This window comes from Lutjanus erythropterus, chromosome 4 (assembly GCF_056507025.1).
Source record: "Lutjanus erythropterus isolate fLutEry1 chromosome 4, fLutEry1.hap2, whole genome shotgun sequence".
NCBI classification, from domain to species: domain Eukaryota; kingdom Metazoa; phylum Chordata; class Actinopteri; order Lutjaniformes; family Lutjanidae; genus Lutjanus; species Lutjanus erythropterus.
This window is the reverse complement of record NC_139320.1, coordinates 1257766-1277550: the sequence shown is the minus strand read 5'-3', so window position 1 is coordinate 1277550 and position 19785 is coordinate 1257766. Positions and strand designations below refer to the sequence as shown.

At 42.7% G+C, this 19785-nt stretch overlaps 2 protein-coding genes across 6 annotated transcripts in view; one reads left to right on the top strand and one right to left on the bottom strand.

Moving 5' to 3' along the window:
* The window catches only part of LOC146327339 (RNA-binding protein Musashi homolog 2-like), a 386994-nt gene that overhangs the window by 223410 nt on the left and 143799 nt on the right, over positions 1–19785 (top strand). The window lies entirely within an intron of this gene.
* LOC146327341 (uncharacterized) overlaps positions 14774–19785 on the bottom strand; it is a 57655-nt gene continuing 52643 nt past the window's right edge. Inside the window, exons 2-10 of the mRNA XM_084716251.1 lie at positions 17673–17762; positions 17395–17558; positions 16861–17079; positions 16604–16721; positions 16463–16556; positions 15987–16319; positions 15712–15883; positions 15284–15411; positions 14774–15118 (exon numbers count right to left, since the gene is read on the bottom strand). Coding sequence (XP_084572377.1) covers positions 14774–15118; positions 15284–15411; positions 15712–15883; positions 15987–16319; positions 16463–16556; positions 16604–16721; positions 16861–17079; positions 17395–17558; positions 17673–17762 — 1663 coding nt within the window. The remainder of the gene's footprint in view (positions 15119–15283; positions 15412–15711; positions 15884–15986; positions 16320–16462; positions 16557–16603; positions 16722–16860; positions 17080–17394; positions 17559–17672; positions 17763–19785) is intronic.

The following is a 19785-nucleotide window of genomic DNA, read 5'->3' as shown; positions in this document are numbered from 1 at the left end:
AGATGGGGGACAAAGATATCACCGATTGCCAATTGATGGGCTGACTATGATCGTTAGGAAAATTTTAACAAATTGTCCAACTCTACTCTGAGATCCTGAAGGCTCTGGACGTTGTTGGGCTGTCTTGGCTGATACTAATTCTCAGTGTTGTGTGGAGGTCCGAGACAGAACCTACAAAATGGCAGATGGGAGTGGGGGTTCCTGTTTTCAAAAAGAGAGGAGGGTGTATTTGTAACAACTCTGGAAGGTTGAGACTCAGGTGCAGAGAACACACAGGAGGCAGAGTGAGGTTCAAATAAAAATCACTGTCTTTACTAGAGTCCAAAAGGCAAACAAAAACAGACAGGAAAAAAGGCACAAAACTAGAATCCCATAAAAAGGCGAAGTCCAAACAAAGTCATGGAGCCAAACACAGCAAAACAAGAAGCAGCACCACGGACAACAAAGACAATCTGGCAAAGACATGTGGAGCTGGTGGGGGTATAAATACACAGGGAGGCAAGGAGGGTAATCAGGGGCAGGTGAGTAAGTGGCCTCAGGTGTGGTTGATGAGAGGCGGGAAAACACAGGAAACTGAAAAGACACAAGAGGTAGAGTTACAAAATAAAACAGGAAATGACATGATGAAAACCCGAATGTTACAGTATCGGTGTAATGTCAGCACTATTAAGGGTCTATTGTGGTGAGGGAGAAGCTGAACTGAAAGGCAAATCTTTTGATTTAGCAGTTGATAGATGAACCAACCCTCACCTATGGCCATGAGCTATGGGTAGTGACTGCAAGAAATTTACAGACTACACATGGAGCAGTACTATATGCATGTTTAGTTGTTGTTCTTGCTTATGTGGCCTTATATGTTCTCTGGAAAGAGTTGAAAACATGCTTGAGCATGTTGTCACCATGCACAAAGCAGATAATGTGTTTGTTATCTGTCAGCAAGACTTTCTTCAGGAGGGTGTTGTTAAAGTTTCATTTAGAATCTTTGCACACTCTATCATGCAACTTTTGTGTTTGTCTTTTTTATAGTTTGCTGGAGTATTCTTGTCCTTAAAATCTCATGGCCTGTTTAGACTCAGTGTTACTCTGTGTAGATGACAAATTAAGACTTTGATTTAAGTTGAACTGCATGAACTCTACAATCACATGCAGGATGTTGTCTAAACCGCAGGGTTCTATCTTAGGTCTGATTTTATTTTCTATTTATAAGCTCCCGCTCGGCCAGATTATTCAGCGCCACAATGTATCTTTCCATTGTTATGCAGACGACACACAGATATACCTGCCCGTGAGACCAGATGACCCAAGAAGCCTAGCTGCTGTGACAGACTGCCTCAATGACATAAACTGTTGGATGGTCCAGAACTTTCTTCAACTTAACAACTCTAAATCAGAAGTCATATTGTTCAGTCCACCAAATTCCATCATTCCCATCACAAATAGCTTCGGTCCCCGGTGCCAGAAATCTTGGAGTATTTTTTGATTCAGATCTCAGTTTCCAAACACACATCAATAAAGTTGTCCAGTCCTGTTTTCTCCAGCTACGTACCATTTCAAGAATCAAACCACTGCTTCCACACTCTGACCTGGAAAAAATAATTCACTCATTCATATTCTCCAGACTCGATTACTGCAATTCACTCCTGTATGGTATTCACCAAAAGTCACTCTCCCGCCTCCAACTGGTTCAGAACGCAGCAGCTAGGCTTCTTACTGGTTTTAACAGACGACATCACATCACCCTGATCCTGGCTTCCCTCCATTGGCTTCCTGTATGTTTTAGAATTGATTTTAAGATTTTACTGATCACTTTTAAAGCCCGCTTGGGTCTGGCCCCTAGCTACATAGCCGAAATGTTAACTCCCTACGAGCCAGTACGCAGCCTTAGGTCCTCGGGCAGGGAACTCCTAGCTGTTCCAAAGTCGAGGCTTAAATCTAAAGGTGACCACGCTTTCTCCATCAGGGCCCTTTGACTTTGGAACGACCTGCCCGAGGAGATAAGGCTTGCAGATTCAGTAACATCTTTTAAATCACTTCTTAAAACCCATTTTTATAGACTTGCTTTTATGTGATGTCGATGTTGTCTTATTCCATCCCTTTATTGTTTATATTGACTTGACAACATCATGTTATGTCTCTGTAATCTCTGCCCTCTTCATTTTAACTTATTCTTAGTGTCATGTTTTTCTAGTTTTACTGTTCTTATTTCTTTTACTGTGTCTTGTTGCTTTTTCTATGTTTTAGTGTCTTTGCTTGTGTCTTGTTTTAATTCAGTCTTAGTTAACTCCTGTTTGGCCCTCTGTTGTTATTTTTCCATGGTATCCTGCTCTTGTGCTCTTTTACTTTGTCTGTCAAAGCACTTTGTAAACTCTGTTTTTAAAGGTGCTATATAAATAAAGTTATTATTATTATTATCATTATTATTATTATTATAATTAAAGCAGTCTTTCCCAAAGCCCACAGGTGGGTCACAGGAGATTTCATTTGGGTCCCCAAATAAATAAAAGACATGAAGGAGGATTCTGCAAATTTAATTTTAATTTATACCTGCAGTACAGCTAGTATAAAACATTTAAAATGTGTATATTGTTTTAGTGATTAGAGAAAAAAAGAGCCTGTTCATTCCATCTAAATGCACTTATTTTGTCTCATTTATGAAATGGGATAGAATGCCTCATGTTGTTTTGCTGATGAGAGCTATAAACTCAAATAAACTCAAATAAAATAAGAAATACACTTATTTTTTCTCATTTCTCATTTAAAAAGTTTGTGTGTATGTAAATAGTGTAGACAGATAGATAGATAGATAGATAGATAGATAGATAGATAGATAGATAGATAGATAGATAGATAGATAGACAGACAGATAGATAGAATAAGGTGATGCAGAAATAACAGTAAAAATGGTTTGAAATGTCCATTTATGCACAAATCAACTCTTCCCAAAATTTATTAAGGCCTATTGTGATTTGGGTCACAATGGTTTGTCAGTTTTAAAAAGTTGGTCCTCATGAAAAAAGTTTGGGAAACACTGGTCTAAAGCCATCCTGCAAGTTGTAAAATGTAACCTCCCTGTTCTCAGTTTGGAAATGTGAACTTGGATGGAGTGATTGGCGCCGGTGTGATTGGCACATCCCTCCATTACCACAGAGGTTATCTGAGGAGCGGATGGCATTTTATCCTGGTCTGCTCTCTGGTTGGTTCCCAGCATGACAGGCAAGCTCCCTGCATGACTGTGCCGATTGGCATTACCTCCGGGGAGGTATGGGAGGTCTGGAGGAAGGCAGCTTTATGCGGAAATCACTCTTGTAAATAAAATAGCTGTAGTAATAAGCAGCTGCGTTTGACCTTGCCCACTGCCCTGTCTGTGGTCAGTAATGATTTCAACCACTGTGACTGGTGCATGCCACTTCCTTCTCCTGAGCTTAGCTCAGTTGGGTGTCAATTTCAAGTCAGATAGTAATTTCTGTTCCATTTATCTTCCATTACTTCAAGATTACAAAAATTCCTGCACCTCACGGCTGACTGGGGGGGTTATCATGGGTCGTTCGCTGTGAGGTCCATCTATCTGTTTTCCAATTAGGCAGAGCTGACCCACCCTGTCCCTGCACTGCACTGTGTGCAGTGGAGCCTTGTAGTAAAGCACAGAATTCAGTTATCAAGGACACTGAACACTGAGCACTTCTTCATACTTCTTTGTACTTTGAATATTTTTAAAAGCATTCACTTTTGAATACTATGAATACTTGCAATGCAATAACACCACCTATGTTCACATGTGGCTGGCAAAACAAAAGAGGTGATTATTGTTGTTAGAAAAAAGGAGGCAACTGCACATCTATATCAGTGAGCTGAGGTGGAGCAGATGAACAGTTTTAGGTTCCCGCGAGTCAAAGTTAAGAGATCTCTGAAAGGTGTAACTACGGAACCTTTGGTGGTGGAAAGAGTACTGAAAATCTGTCCTCAAGTACAGGTTACATTACTAAAACTTTACTCAATTACAAATAAAAGTACTGATGGCAGAAAAATACTTAAATCTTAAACCATTTAGAGATGTCCTGTCGTCTCCATTTATCGTGTGCTCTTGAACCAGGAGATCTGTCTCCTTGCTTGAAAATTCTCCTTATTTCCTCCTGGTAAATCCACCATCATGCCACCACCGCTTGTGCTCCTGGTGCACCTGCTTCTTACAGGTGATGAGAGCTGACTTTCTGATTGGTTTATTGCATGCTTGACCTACACTTACAGGTGAATTATTCAGGGCAACTGGACACACCTGATAGGTACGTCCTGCTGTGTCCTGGTGGTGCAAGGGGCAGGACAAGACAGGATACCCCTGTGCCACTGCTGCAAGATGGCAAAGGTGGATTTTGACTAGGGTTTGGTGATGGGACGATTATATCATCTATCAACGATGGGCTGAATCCATTGCTGATTGCTTTTTTTAGCTGATTTTTAGGGCGATATTTGTCATTTTATTTTGCTAATGTAATAGTCTGCAGAGTGACAGCCTCTGCTCTACACTGCACTCTCATCCAGCTACGCATTACACACCCACTCAGCCGACCATGAGTGAGCTGAGCTGGGTGAGGAGTGAGAGGATTATTTTGACCAAACTGTAGTTGGTGATTGTTGGAAGAGTGGACAAAGATGGTTTTGGTAAGTTTTATATGTTTTTCTGTCGAGTTTGAATGAAGTGTGTTTTCCGAGGAGTTAAAGAGCCAAGGTCCTCCTAGTTCAGTAAAAGAGAGAAACTTGAATTCAGAAGGTGTACAATTGTATTTCTTTGTTTAAAATGGAAAATAAGTGTGACAACATGTAATTTCTAGACATTTTGTGAGCTTATTTTGTCTACTTGACATAGTGAACGTATGTAGCATGCGTAACATAGTGAATTCGCCACTTGTGCACATCTCCCACCTGAGACCCAAAAAAATGGGAAAAGGTGGGAGGGGGGATGAAGATATCTCCAGTTGGATAGGGTGACTATGAGTGTTTGGAAAATTTTAACATATTGGCCAAGTCCAATTTGGACATACCTTGAATAAATTAAATCCATAGTCCCCCATGCATTCTACTTGTGCTTTAGATCAGCGTAAAATAAAGCCGTATGTCTCCTTCATCAACAAATGGCCTCGCCAGAGAAAACAATTTCAAATGAGGTGCAGATACTGCCATTTCTAGACTATTGATTAGATATTCATGATATTGGTTGAATTCATAACACCCTTACTCCAAACTTGTGCTGCTTCAGAGTTCAGTTTTTCATCCATATGTACTGGGTTTCACTGGCCTGTTTATAATCAGATCACCTTATTGGCTAGAAAATGCAGATGAAAGGTTTGGATATTATAATTCAAGTTGTACTTGAGTTTGTACCCATCTCATGAGCATCAGAGATACTGGTGAGGTGCTTGCACAGAGCCCAAAGGATACTATTTTAATTGGATATTGTTATCACTTGCCTGACTGACATGCATCAGTGCATTCTACAGTAGAAGTAATATTGGCATTATTGGATTGATTGACATGGTGTTGCAGCTGTGGATGTGATAGGTGACTGTTACTTGTGTTGTTGATATTATTTTGTGTTTTATGCTGAATATTTTTGGCTCATGACATAGACCGGGTCGTCCACTAATCAGGGCCCCGTTTCCCAGAGCCTTCGTAGCAGTATGTGCATCATAACTTGTATTTTAAGGTCTCCCGGGCTGTGTCCCAGAGTTGGGAAACAGCCCGTAGGCCTAAAGGAGACCTTAAGATACAACCTACGACGCACATAGCGCTATAAAGGCTCTGGGAAACGAGGCCCTGAATATCAGTTGTTCGATCACTGGCTTCCCCAGTCCACATGTATCAAGATACTATCAGGATACTGAACTCAATATTGCCCTTGGCTGTGCCATCAGTGAGTGAACGTTTGTGTGACTGGTGATTGTGGCTTGTACATGTGCTGTGAGTGGTTCTTAAATCTCTGGATAAAATGTAATCCATTGTACCATTTACTTTTCAACACAAAGTGGCACCTTTGCTTTAGTAGCATTACCATTAAGCAAGGCTAAATAAAGTGTATTTGTTTTTAATCTTTGTACAACTTATTTGGAGTGTGGGCTAAGCCAACAAAAAACTATAAATGTGGTTCTGTGGTTCTGGTCCTCTTTGCACAGCTTTTAAAGTCCAATAAATAAATCAAGTCTGAATGCAAATATCAGTCCATATTTACCAACAAAAAAGTTAAAAGTCTGGTGAAAATAATCACAAAACACAACATAAAACCTTCAGGCTGCTTCTGATTGGAGTTACCACAGCTGTTGTCATTAACTTACATTTAAGCTGCATTCTTAGTAAAATGACTTGCAGCAGCATGGCAGCAAGTAACTACAATTGATTCTGTGATGAGTTTTTTTTTTTTTTTTTTCTTTTGCACCTGTTTGGAACATTCCACAAATAAACAGGTGAACTGATAACAGGTGACAGTATCATGATTGGGTAATAAAGGGATGCCCTCAAAAGGCTCACAAGCATGGATGGGGTGAGGTTCACCACTTTGTGAAAAACTGCAAATAGTCCAGCAGTATCAGAACGTTTCTGAACACAGACTGCAGAAATTTAGAATTTCACCATCTATGATCCATAATATCATGAAAAGACTCGGAGAATCCAGAGAAATCTCTGCATGTAAGGAGCAAGACTGAAAACCAACATTGAATGTCTGTGACCTTTGACCCCTCAAGCAGCACTGCAAAAACGGTGTTGTTTAGTGTGCTGATGGGGCAGTGTTGGGGGCTCCTCCTGAACTCCACTGTCATCTCAACAGTTTTGAGCATGTTTAGCTCCAGGGGTTGCTCTGACCACATCAGAGCACCAGCTGCTCAACCTCCCATCTGAATGCACACTCATCATTGTTCCAGATGAGTCCTGAGCTGCAGGCTTATGTGTAGAGACAGAGGAGCAGAAGGGAGAGCACACATCCCTGGGGGTGCCAGTGCTGGTTGTCTGGGTGCACAACACAACGTGCTGTAGCCTCTCAACCTGAAAGACCACCTCTCTGGCAATAACATGTATGAAACATTTCAATCTGGATTCTGATCAAACCACAGTACTGAAACTACCCTCCTTAAAATCACTAATGACCTCCTTCTCTCCTCTGACCCCAGAAACCTCAACATCCTCATCCTCCTCAACCTCAGCACTGCCTTTGACACCATCAACCACTCCATCCTTTTCACCTGACTTGTCTTTAACATCACTGACACTGCCCTAAACTGGTTTAAGTCATATCTCTCTGACAGACTTCAGTTCATCTCCATCAGCAACTGCAAATCCCCTTCTCCTCCCCTCCTCCATGGTGTCCCCCAAGGTTCAGTCCTCGGCCCCCTCCTCTTCATTTTGTACCTATTCCCCCTTGGTCACATAATCCACCATCATGGTCTCCAGTTCCTCTGCTTTGCCGATGATATCCAGCTCCTCATCTCCACCAAGACAATCTCCACTGTCATCCACTCTACTCTGTCTAACTGCATCACTGAAATAAAATCCTGGCTTCAAACCAATTTCCTTAAACTAAACTGCCACAAATCCGAAATTATCATCACTGAACCAAAAGCACTCACCAAATCCACCCATAACTTCACTTTCAACATCGTGGGCTCCACAGTATCAACCTCTCCTCACATGCAAAATCTTGGCATCATTTTTGATCAAACCCTCTCCTTCCACCAGCACATTAAATACATCACCAAAACAGCCTTCTTTCACCTCAAGAACATCGCATGCCTCCGTCCATCACTGTCCTCCACAGCTGCAGAAACCCTTATCCACATCTTCATCACCTCCCATCTGGACTACTGCAACAGTCTCCTCTATGGCTTACCATCAAAAACCTTCAATAAGCCCCAGTGCATCCAGAACTTTGCTGCTTGACTACTCACCCACACCCGCAGCCGTAACCACATCACCCTGTCCTCCATAAACTCCACTGGCTCCCCATCCTCCAGAGAATTCATTTCAAAATCCCCCTCATCACATACAAAGCCCTGAATAACCTGGCCCCACCCTACCTGTCTGAGCTCCTTCATCAACACAGTCCCACCCGGGTATTCTGCTCTGCTGACGCTAACCCCCCCACCCTTTGATTCATTCATTCATTCATTATCTTCCGCTTATCCATGGCCGGGTCGCGGGGGCAGCAGTCTGAGCAGGGACACCCAGACTTCCCTCTCCCTGGACACTTCTTCCAGGTGTTCCGGAGGGACCCCAAGGCGTTCCCAGGCCAGCCGAGCGACGTAGTCACTCCAGCGTGTCCTGGGTCTTCCCTGGGGCCTCCTCCCAGTGGGGCATGCCCGGAACACCTCCCTAGGGAGGCGCCCAGGAGGCATCCGATATAGATGCCCAAGCCACCTCAGCTGACTCCTCTCGACGTGGAGGAGCAGCGGCTCTACTCCGAGCTCCTCCCGGGTGACAGAGCTCCTCACCCTATCTCTAAGGGAGCGCCCCGCCACCCTGCGGAGGAAACTCATTTCAGCCGCTTGTATCCGAGATCTTGTTCTTTCGGTCATGACCCAAAGTTCATGACCATAGGTGAGGGCAGGAACGTAGATTGACTGGAAAATCGAGAGCTTCGCCTTTCGGCTCAGCTCCTTCTTCCCCACGACAGACCGGCGCAACGACCGCATTACTGCTGCCGCCGCACCAATCCGTCTGTCGATCTCACGTTCCATCCTCCCCTCACTCGTAAACAAAACCCCAAGATACTTAAACTCCTCCACTTGAGGCAGGGACTCTTCTCCGACCCGGAGGGAACAAGCCATCTTTTTCCGGTCGAAAACCATGGCCTCAGACTTGGAGGTGCTGATTCTCATCCCAGCCGCTTCACACTCGGCTGCAAACCGCCCCAGAACAAGCTGAAGGTCCTGGTTCGAAGGAGCCAACATGACAACATCATCTGCAAAAAGCAGAGATGAGATCCTGTGGTCCCCGAATCGGACTCCCTCTGGCTCCTGGCTGCGCCTAGAAATTCTGTCCATAAAAATAATGAACAGAACCGGTGACAAAGGACAGCCCTGCCAACATGCACCGGGAACAGGTCTGACTTACTGCCGGCAATGCAAACCAAGCTCCTGCTCCGATCATACAGAGACCGTACGGCCCTTAGCAGAGGGCCCCGAACTCCATACTCCCGAAGCACCTCCCACAGAATGCCACGAGGGACACGGTCGAATGCCTTCTCCAAGTCCACAAAGCATATGTGGACTGGTTGGGCAAACTCCCATGAACCCTCAAGCACCCTGCGGAGGGTGTAGAGGTGGTCCAGTGTTCCACGACCAGGACGAAAACCGCATTGTTCCTCCTGGATCTGAGGTTCGACTATCGGCCGAATTCTTCTCTCCAGTACCCTGGAATAGACTTTACCAGGGAGGCTGAGGAGTGTGATCCCCCTGTAGTTGGAGCACACCCTCCGGTCCCCCTTTTTAAATAGAGGGACCACCACCCCGGTCTGCCGGTCCAGAGGCACTGTCCCCAACTGCCACGCGATGTTGCAGAGGCGTGTCAGCCAAGACAGCCCTACAACATCCAAAGACTTGAGGTACTCAGGGCGGATCTCATCCACTCCCGGTGCCTTGCCACTGGGGAGCTTCCGAACTACCTCAGTGACTTCAGCTTGGGTGATGAATGAGTCAGCCTCTGGGTCCCCAGCCTCTGCTTCCTCTACGGAAGATGTGTCAGTGGGATTGAGGAGGTCCTCGAAGTATTCCTTCCACCGTCCAACAATATCCCCAGTCGAAGTCAACAGCTCCCCACCACCACTGTAAACAGTGTTGGCAGGGTACTGCTTCCCCCTCCTGAGGCACCGGATGGTTTGCCAGAATCTCCTCGAGGCCGACCGGTAGTCCTCCTCCATGGCCTCCCCGAACCTTTCCCATGTCCGAGTTTTTGCTTCCACAACTACCCGGGCCGCAGCACGCTTGGCCTGCCAGTACCCGTCGGCTGCCTCAGGAGTCCCACGAGCCAGCCAAGCTCGATAAGACTCCTTCTTCAGCCTGACGGCATCCCTTACCTCCGGTGTCCACCACCGGGTTCGGGGATTGCCGCCGCGACAGGCACCGGAGACCTTACGGCCACAGCTCCGAATGGCCGCGTCCACAATGGAGGCAGAGAACATGGTCCATTCGGACTCGATGTCTCCAGCCTCCCTCGGGATCTGGTCAAAGCTCTCCCGGAGGTGAGAGTTGAAGACCTCTCTGACAGATGGTTCCACCAGATGTTCCCAACAGACCCTCACAGTACGTTTGGGCCTGCCAAGTCTGTCCAGCTTCCTCCCCTGCCAGCGGATCCAACTCACCACCAGGTGGTGATCAGTTGACAGCTCAGCCCCTCTCTTCACCCGAGTGTCCAAGACACACGGCCGGAGGTCAGTTGACACGACCACAAAGTCGATCATTGACCTCCGACCTAGGGCGTCCCCGTGCCACGTGTACTGATGGGCACCTTTATGCTTGAACATGGTGTTCGTTATGGACAGACTGTGACTAGCACAGAAGTCCAATAATAGAACACCACTCGCGTTCAGATCGGGGGGGCCGTTCCTCCCAATCACGCCCCTCCAGGTAACACTATCGCCACCCACGTGGGCATTGAAGTCCCCCAGCAGGATGATGGGGTCCCCAGTCGGAGCACTTTCCAGCACCCCTCCCAAGGTCTCCAAGAAGGCCGGGTACTCTGCGCTGCCATTTGGCCCATAGGCCGAAACGACAGTGAGGCACCTATCCCTGACCCGAAGGCGCAGGGCGGCGATCCTCTCGTTCACCGGGGAAAACTCCAACACATGGCGGCTGAGCTGGGGGGCTATTAGCAAGCCCACACCAGCCCGCCGCCTCTCATTGTGGGCAACTCCAGAGTAGAAAAGAGTCCAGCCTCTCTCAAGGAGTTGGGTTCCAGAGCCCCGACTGTGCGTGGAGGTGAGCCCGACTATCTCTAGCCGGTACCGCTCAACCTCCCGCACTAGCTCAGGCTCCTTCCCCCCCAGCGAGGTGACATTCCATGTCCCCACTGTGAGATTCCGTGTCCTGGGATTGGGTTGTCGGGGCCCCCGCCCACGACTGCCACCCAAATCACAACGCATCAGCCCCTTCTGAACCCTCTCGCGGGTGATGGGCCTACGAGAGGGCGGGCCCACGTCGCTCCTTCGGGCTGGGCCCGGCCGGGTCCCGTGGGCAAAGACCCGGCCACCAGGCGCTCGCCTGCCAGCCCCAACCCCAGGCCTGGCTCCAGGGTGGGGCCCCGGTAACGCCAATCCGGGCGACATAACTGACCCTGGTGTTGAACTTTCCATAGGGGGCTTTGGAACCGCTCTTAGTCTGACCCATCACCTAGGACCTGTTTGCCTTGGGAGACCCTACCAGGGGCAAAGCCCCTGACAACATAGCTCCTAAGATCATTTAGGTTCTCAAACCCCTCCACCACGATAAGGTGGCGGTTCAAGGAGGGGCCCCACCCTTTGAATTAAGCACAAACCCTTGCGGAACAGGGCCTTCTCCATCACTGCTCCCACCCTCTGGAACTCACTCCCCAAAGCCATCTGAAACTCCCCCTCTCTCCCTATATTCAAAAAATCACTTAAAACTCACCTGCTCAACACTGCTTTCAATCATTGGCAGTTTCTTCTCCTCATCCCTTCTTTGTTCTTTTATTTATCTTTCTCTTTTTTGTGAAGCGTCTGAGTGTCCTGAAAAGTGCTATATACATAAAATGTATTATTATTATTATTATTTATTATTATTATTATTATTATTATCATTATTATTAAAACATCATTGTATCATTGGACAATAGCTCTACTTTTGCAAACTCTGGCCCCTAGCAGACATTGTCTTTGGAAGACAACCTTAAAGTAATCCTCTCAAACAAGGAGCTGTTGAGGCTTAATGTTGGCTCTGCTGTGCTCTCCAGTGGAGAGCCAAGTACGCAGCAAAATCAGCATACTCAAATTAACACTCTCAGATTTGATTTCAACACTTTTGAGGTGTCTATATGGGTCCACACCACAAAGAGTTAATTTAACACTTTTTGGAGAGTTAGTACCTTAACACTAATTTAGTTTAATTATTGACTCTTTTCGGAGTTAAAATTTAACCCTTCTTAACACTAACCAGTGTAATTTTATTTCAACACTTTTATGTAGTGTTAGACATTAACTCTCTTTCAGGATTGTGGGTTAACTACACAAGTGTTACAGTCAATTTTACACTGTAAGGTGTAAAATTAGATCTTTTGAATTACTAAAAAAATACTTGGAAAATAAGGTTTGCTAAAAATAATGACATCATGTTTCCTTGAAACTCATTTATTTAAAACATACACCACAAATTAACACCTAAAAACACTTTAAAACATGTGACAATAGGGAACAATGTATGCTCTCTCACTGTCATTAGAATATTGCTTGTCAAAGGGTTTAAAATAGGTGAGTTGGTCAATGCAAATAGGAGAATTTTCATTATTTTTCTCCTCTATGCAATATGCATGAAAATGTTCATCAAAGTACAGTGTCTCAACAGTACAACCTATTAAGAAAGCACGCTGTTCATGTATTATGATATTGCATATTTTCTTGAACACAGGTAGGTCATGGGATGTTCCAGTGCATATAAATAGATCAATTTGATACTCAGTACCATAACTTCTGACCCAACATGTAGTTGAAATATTGTGTCTAAATGCAATGTCTAACACAGTAATTCCCCACCTTTCAAGCTATCGTTTTTATTTTTAAAGGACCAAACTCAAATCTCTTAAAATAATAATTTTCATAGTAAAAAGCCAGTTGACGCTGGTGTTGCTTTACCAGAGATTTTGTACGATTTTTGAAATTTTTTACAGACTTTTAAAAAAAATTGTGTTTTGCTTCGAATCGCATGCACCACACATGAATAAGAGGGCCAATTTTTTTAATGCATCTTGGATAGTGGATCATTAGGTAGTGTTTGGGAATCATTTTTTTTTATCAGGGAACAAGGTTTTGAACATGTTATGGTGGTCAGGGATCAAATGTTTTAGGTAACATACTATGCCATCAGTCAGAATAGGGGAGAAGATTATATTAACAATCTGTAACAAAAGAAGCACCAAGTTCCAGTGATTATTGTCCCTTTCAACTATATCACCAAAGATAAGTGGAGTATTGCGGAGAATGCACAATGACTGAATTGCATTTAAACCCAAGTGCTTGCTGTTATCATCTATTTTTAACTCACTTTGTTTGTTTTTACGTTCTAAGTAACCATAATTAAAACTCTGTATCCTGTCTAACAGTGTGTTCATAGAGGTGTAACCATTTTTAATCAGGTATTGAAAAAACAGCTTCAGCTCATACTGTACGATTCTCTCTAACAAATCATGCATTATATCAACTGCATAATTGTCAGTACTATGAAAATACTGTAATGAATTGAGCACGCAAGATTTTTTAACACCATAAATTGAAGGTAGAGTAGGATCTTCACTTAGTGTGTTACAATGTTCAGCTCTTTGGAGCGCAGAACAAGTCCAGGATTATTCTCAGTAAATACAGACTGGATTTCTTCTTTATTTGTTAGACAGAGCCTACACTAGTGTGTTGCACTAAAACTTTCAACAAAACCTAACAAGCTATTTAACGCAAGATTATCTCCTGTAACTTGAATTACAGGTCCAAACAATGGTTCATCAATAAACGGAAGCTGGATTCCTTTTGTTTCTAAAATTTTCAAATCATCAATTAGAGGCTTTAGTATTTCATCAAAACCATATGTCTTTAAATCCTCTGTGTAGAAAAGAGCTGCAAGATGTACATTCATTAGCATGGAGTTCAATTTCGGTGGGAGGTTTTTTAAAGTAAAATAAATACATCCAAGTTTGTGGATACCTTTTTTAGAACCTAATGGGTTAGCTGTTTCAAAATCATCGTAGTAGAGCAAAATTTGTAGAGCATACCTGTGTTGTGAGAACAGAGGATGGTTTTGGAAATATGACCCATCATTAATGTCTTTGTATATCTGTGTATGTTTTACTGTGTTTCTCTTGCAAGGACCACTCTCTAATCTCACTGTTTTTGAAAATGGACTTTAGTGTACCTAAAATTGGTACATACATGTACTTGTCTGTAACAGGAATCTGACTATAGACACCGGTAGTTCTGTCTCTTTGTGTATCCAATCTCACACCAAGGACAAATTCCTTTGGCTCAACTATTTCCCATTTTTCATCATAATATTTTTGTCTCTTTGTCCCTGTTTAATGTTGAAAAGGGATTATCTAATTGATTTACACTGTGCTCTATTTTCTTATACATTTCTGACTCCTTAGTTTCAGGGGAAAACATTTGGAGAACTGCTTCTCGTGCTTGACTTTGAACATCATTGACAACTTCCTCATTGAACAAACTATTGTTTGGACCATGCTTTCAGAAAGACCAGAAGTTTTTAAGTGTGCAACAAGAGAACCGCACATTCCATCAAGCGAGTTCTTTATAACAGGGGGAACCTGCAACATAGATGCAGAAGTTGATGGCTGATCACTTGTAAAGTCAACCTCAAAATGTCTTTGCATGTCTGCTTCCTGGTTAGTATCAACCTGTTCATCACAGGAAAAACTACGTACAGTGTTAAGGTGCTTTCTGACGCAAAAAGTGGAAGGACATCCTTGCTCTCCACACTTTAAACGTAGGTTTTTCGCTGGATATAAACCATGTTGAAACTTTAAATGTTGGCAAAGAAGTGAACAATTTTTGTGGTGCATTTTACAAACAAAACACATGAACATACTCAGTGAGGATTTTTGTTGACAATGCTCTGACATGTTCCTTGACTCGTGGGCTTTCCTTTGTGTTTCCAACATCAATGTTGTAGATCGTGGTTTGAATGAAAGTGTAGAAACTGGAAAGTGCCTCATCGTAAGACAGGCTGAAAACATGAGCTTTGAATAGCCCATCAAAGGCAGCCACTGATGTCAGAGCGTTGCATGGGAGAGCCTTCTGGTCCACAACGATGAAAAACTTTTCAATTTTCTTCTTTTTCTCACCGATGCAGAGGAGGGGCTGTCGAGCATCAACTTTCTCCAGGAATGTAGTGAGGCTGGCTCCTTGCTGTAGTTAGGATGACACAAATGCATATATACAGTATACTTAGCAAACATACAAGATAAGCAAATTCCTCCTTAGTTTTTCAACCTGTATATCACACTTACATACATACAACTGCAGCACACAATAATTCTGATTTTGGTACTACAAAAAGATGATGGTACATACCTTAACAAATCTTAGAAGATGGTTGGCTGCCTGTGCTGAGCTAATCTTGGCTGTTTTCTTATGGCCTCTTGATGTAGTGGGCAGGAGGTGCAACAGCAACAAGAGAGCTGATATATCACTATCCCAGCCTTGGAGACAAAAATTGTATTTAAGACAGAAGGGGAAAAAGAATTATTACTTATTTCTTAATACAGCTGCCATTTAACTTAAAACAATAGTGTGTGACATTCCATTAATAAAGTTGAAATTATTAAGTTCAAACTGTTTGAAATAGCTGTCAGTTCAAGTATTTTTGGAGCTGCAGTCAATATTCAAATGACCATATTTCAAGACTGCTAATTTAAAGTTATTTTACTGTTGCATATTGGAACTATTAAAACAAGCAACTGAGTATATTTTGGATACAGGTAAACTGTCTATATATTTACCATAGTCATTTTCCATCTCAGGGTCAAAAGCTGCCCGCAGCTCTTCAACATAAAGGCTGGAGGGAAGACTCTGGCTTTCTGCAGTGACTTTGGGCTTGAAATACGAAGGCCATTTTGTAAGAAACTTTCCAGATACTTCATCCCCAAACATCATGGAAAAATCCTGGTCAATCTTTAAACCAAGACAAAACATCCATATGCAGGTTACTTGCATATAGAAGGACTGAGCTTTCAAATATTTATAATGCTTTCAAATAATCTATAGATATCCTTACCAATCCAGGTATGTCAAGGAAACGAGGGAACAGATCCAAGACTGAGGATGCTGCATCCTGGTCATGAACCAGCTTCTGTCTGTATTCAAAGGTGGCTCTCATCTTCTCTTTGACCACAGATTTATCTGTTGAGTGTCTGATTATAGAGAGGGCCTCTCTGCACTCCTCACCCAGGAGCTGTTCACCAATCAACAGCGATTCTCGTTGGACTGTTGGGCTGTCCTGGAGATTGCACCTTGAACGCCCGCGGCAGCCATCATGGGTGTTGCGCTGGACTGTCTTGAGTTGCCAAGCAAGATAGCCAGAATTTGCCTCAGGATCATAGTAATGTTCCTGCTCACACATGCATGCACATACACGTACACACACGCCCCAAAACACAATCACAGCCATTACAAATATAAGGCAGAAATATGGACTAATGACATAAGTACTAAACAACAGTTTTTGGATTTCAAAAACACATTAAAACTTACATATCCATTCTTTGAGTATGGATCTTGGAGATATGGAAAAAGGGTCACAATCCCCAGTGCATAACTGGTCCGCACACTTGTGGGTGGAATCCTCCTTTTGAAACAAAATATTTATCTTAGTCATTTGAAGTGATTTCTTACCCATATGATTCTGTCATTTCTGCAACAAGAATGTTGATCATCTGTCTACGTGTTGCATCTGACAGCGTCTTAGTTTTGTCATACTCTTTGAAGATTTCTTCACCCTTTTGGATTGGACCTCAAAACATTAACTTCACATTTCAGCAAATTACATTGATTTTGGACAGTAAGTTTTGTCTGATTTATGTTAGTTTGATGTACTACAAGAAACTGGTATGAGTTGCATGATAACAGTCCAACTGCTGCTAAAAAGATACATTTGTAGACAGTTTCTAAGTTTACCTGGCTTGCTTCATTGCGATCTAGCTCCGTCGTGCCTCTTTTCCGGTTATTTGTGGATGGGAGGATTATAGTCGAATCAGATGAAACAGAAGAAGCTGGTGATACTGAGGGGTCTGGCAATGAAGCCAATGATGCTGAGGGGTCTGGCAATACCGATGACTGTGATTCATCTTCCACCAAATGAATGTCAAGATCTAAAGATTGGTCAAAAGATGAATGAAAAAACATACATACACATATACCAATTAGTGGAAACAACTTTTTTAAAAATTATTTTTAATCTAAGTTAATTACCACATTAAATAAATAATAGTTTAAGCCATCAACGTCATGGAACACACATCAAACTGGTGTGCTGACTTATTTAAAACTATTCCCTAAAAATAATTTTGTATAACGAAGTAAGAAGAAGTTGAATATTCTGAACAATTTCTAAGGAGAAATTCTGATGCATACATATCAGACCAAGACTGAGTAAATACCTCCAAATATTTATTTAATAGCCTTACCTGTTACTGGGCACTGGCGGTATCCAACCTTGAAGTTTCGGACCCCTGACTTTATCAGCTCATCAAATATGTCTGCGTCAACCTCGGTATCTGATGTATCAGTCAAGGCGAATACACCTTCAGTGAGAAGCTGAGCCTGCAGACTAAATTTGTCTGTTACTAGGAGAAATCAAAAAGATTGTAGATAAAAAAAATAGGCTATCATATCAACCATTTACTTGTAAATTGAGTTATTTTAGCTATTTTTTTTATTAAAATACACATGATACAAATCTTCTTGAATAAACTGGAAGATATAAAAGTTTTCTTCAGTTTGTGGAACTTTAATGTATTTTTGGACTCCTCTATATTCCACCTTTGCCAGCTTTCTGTACAATTTTTCTGGCCAAATGTAATTAAAACAAAGTAATTAATAGTAAATTTGGGCCAATATCACGTGACTTTTACAACATAAGTAGCTTACCAGAAAAAATATCAGGAGAAGATATTAATGCATCTTGTGTTTCTAAAAAGAACTTAGCATACAGAAAAGCGCTCATTATTTTTATGTCAGAGAACACCTAAAATTTTAGATACCACAATAAAACTAACTCTTCATTATAAACTCTAATTATGTGATGACTGTAAAAGACACAAACTAAAGAAAACAGTGATAATATCAACGCCAAATTAAATACAAAATACAAACACTGAACAATAAGTGAACGTTGAAGGCACTTGAATCTTCAGCAAAATACCACTGAAACACTGGAGATAAATTCTTCACAGAAATGTTTCTATACATCTTAAGTTGCATACAGGCGACTCCTTTCTGGTCGAGTTTAGTGTGGCAATTGCCAACTACCCACGTTCATTTACCGGCATTGCTTGAATAAAAAGTTTATATTTTCGTCTGCCACACCAAAAAGACAACGTGCTGTATCGGTGCGGTCAGTTTTACCTTATCATCGTCAGCGTCTTGAGCCTAAACAACGTCGACGAGCAAGACAGACGCGACAGTGCCTGCTATCTGTCCCACGTTTGTGTCGATTGATGCTAAGATTTATTAATGAATAAATACAAGGCTTCCATTACACCGAACATTCACTCATTGTTTTAAGTCACCATACAGAATATCGGGCTGCGTATCCGACACAGTACGTCTTTAGCTAACTTAATGTTAACACTAACATAATACTTACAGCCCACAACCGACACACTGCTTTATCAATGTTAGCTTGCTTAGCCAAGTTAACAACACAACAAAAATATGGTCTAAAACTTTTTATCATAGCAGATACAGTCTTTACCATCAAATTAGAAGTTTTAGCGAACCGAATGACGAAGTAAAATCATTACTGCTTAGCGCAGTGAATATGGCGGCTTAACTTTATCGTGAACAGTGGCTCACCATTGAAGACAGACCAGCTGCCAGAGGGGTAATATAAATATCAAAACCTAACTTGAACGTAAAAGTAGCTCAATTTACTTACTTACCGAACAATGTCGACTTAAAACCATGGTGAAACATACAGCCTGCAGCTTGACGAGAGGCTCCTCAGTCGGTAGGCCTATGTCACTCCTGTCGCTGTGTGGCACGGTGGGGGCGGGCTAAAATTAACACCTGAAGTGTCATATCCACGTTTGGAGTTAAGAGTTAAATAGTTCAGAGTTAATGTTGCTACAATGACACTTACAGGTTTGATTTGAAGACACTTCGTTTTGACACTCTGTTTTGACTCCAACTATTTGTAAACTTAGAGTTACATATAAGGGATCTGACTCTATACAGAGTAGAATTAACTCTGCTTTTGCTTAGATTTCACCAACACCAGAAATATAACTCTTCTCAATTTGCTGTGTATTGATGATCTCCTTCTGTGGCTTGCTTAATGGGTCTCCCCAAGGGCAAGGTGATAAACAATCCCTCTGTCCTCTTCCTATACATATCAATGCCCATCTCCTCTGCACTTGGGTGTTTCTAACTGCTGGACAGAGGCTTGAAGGGGGTAATTAAAAGACTGAGTTGTTCTTCGTGTGTCAGTATATGTCTGCCTGACCGATGCTGTTTGGCAGGCTGCTATAGCCCCAGGGAGCCCTGTTTGTCATCTTATTAACTTGTCCAGAAAGAGAAAGTGGCAGATGGAGAGATGGAGGTCAAGAACACAGTGCCTCTAGAAGTACAAACCTAAAAGGACAGAGAAGAAGTGAGGGGGGTGGTGGTTGACAGGGAGGTGTGCATGTGACTGCATGTGAGAAGTGGGTAATGATTGGAAAGTCACTGTGTATGCATGTATGTCTGTACCAGTGGCGGAAAGAGTACTAAAAATCTGACTCATTTTACCTTTAAGTTTCTTTATGCAGCCAATGGCTCTGCCAGACAAAACATTTGCTATCATTTCTAGACTGTTG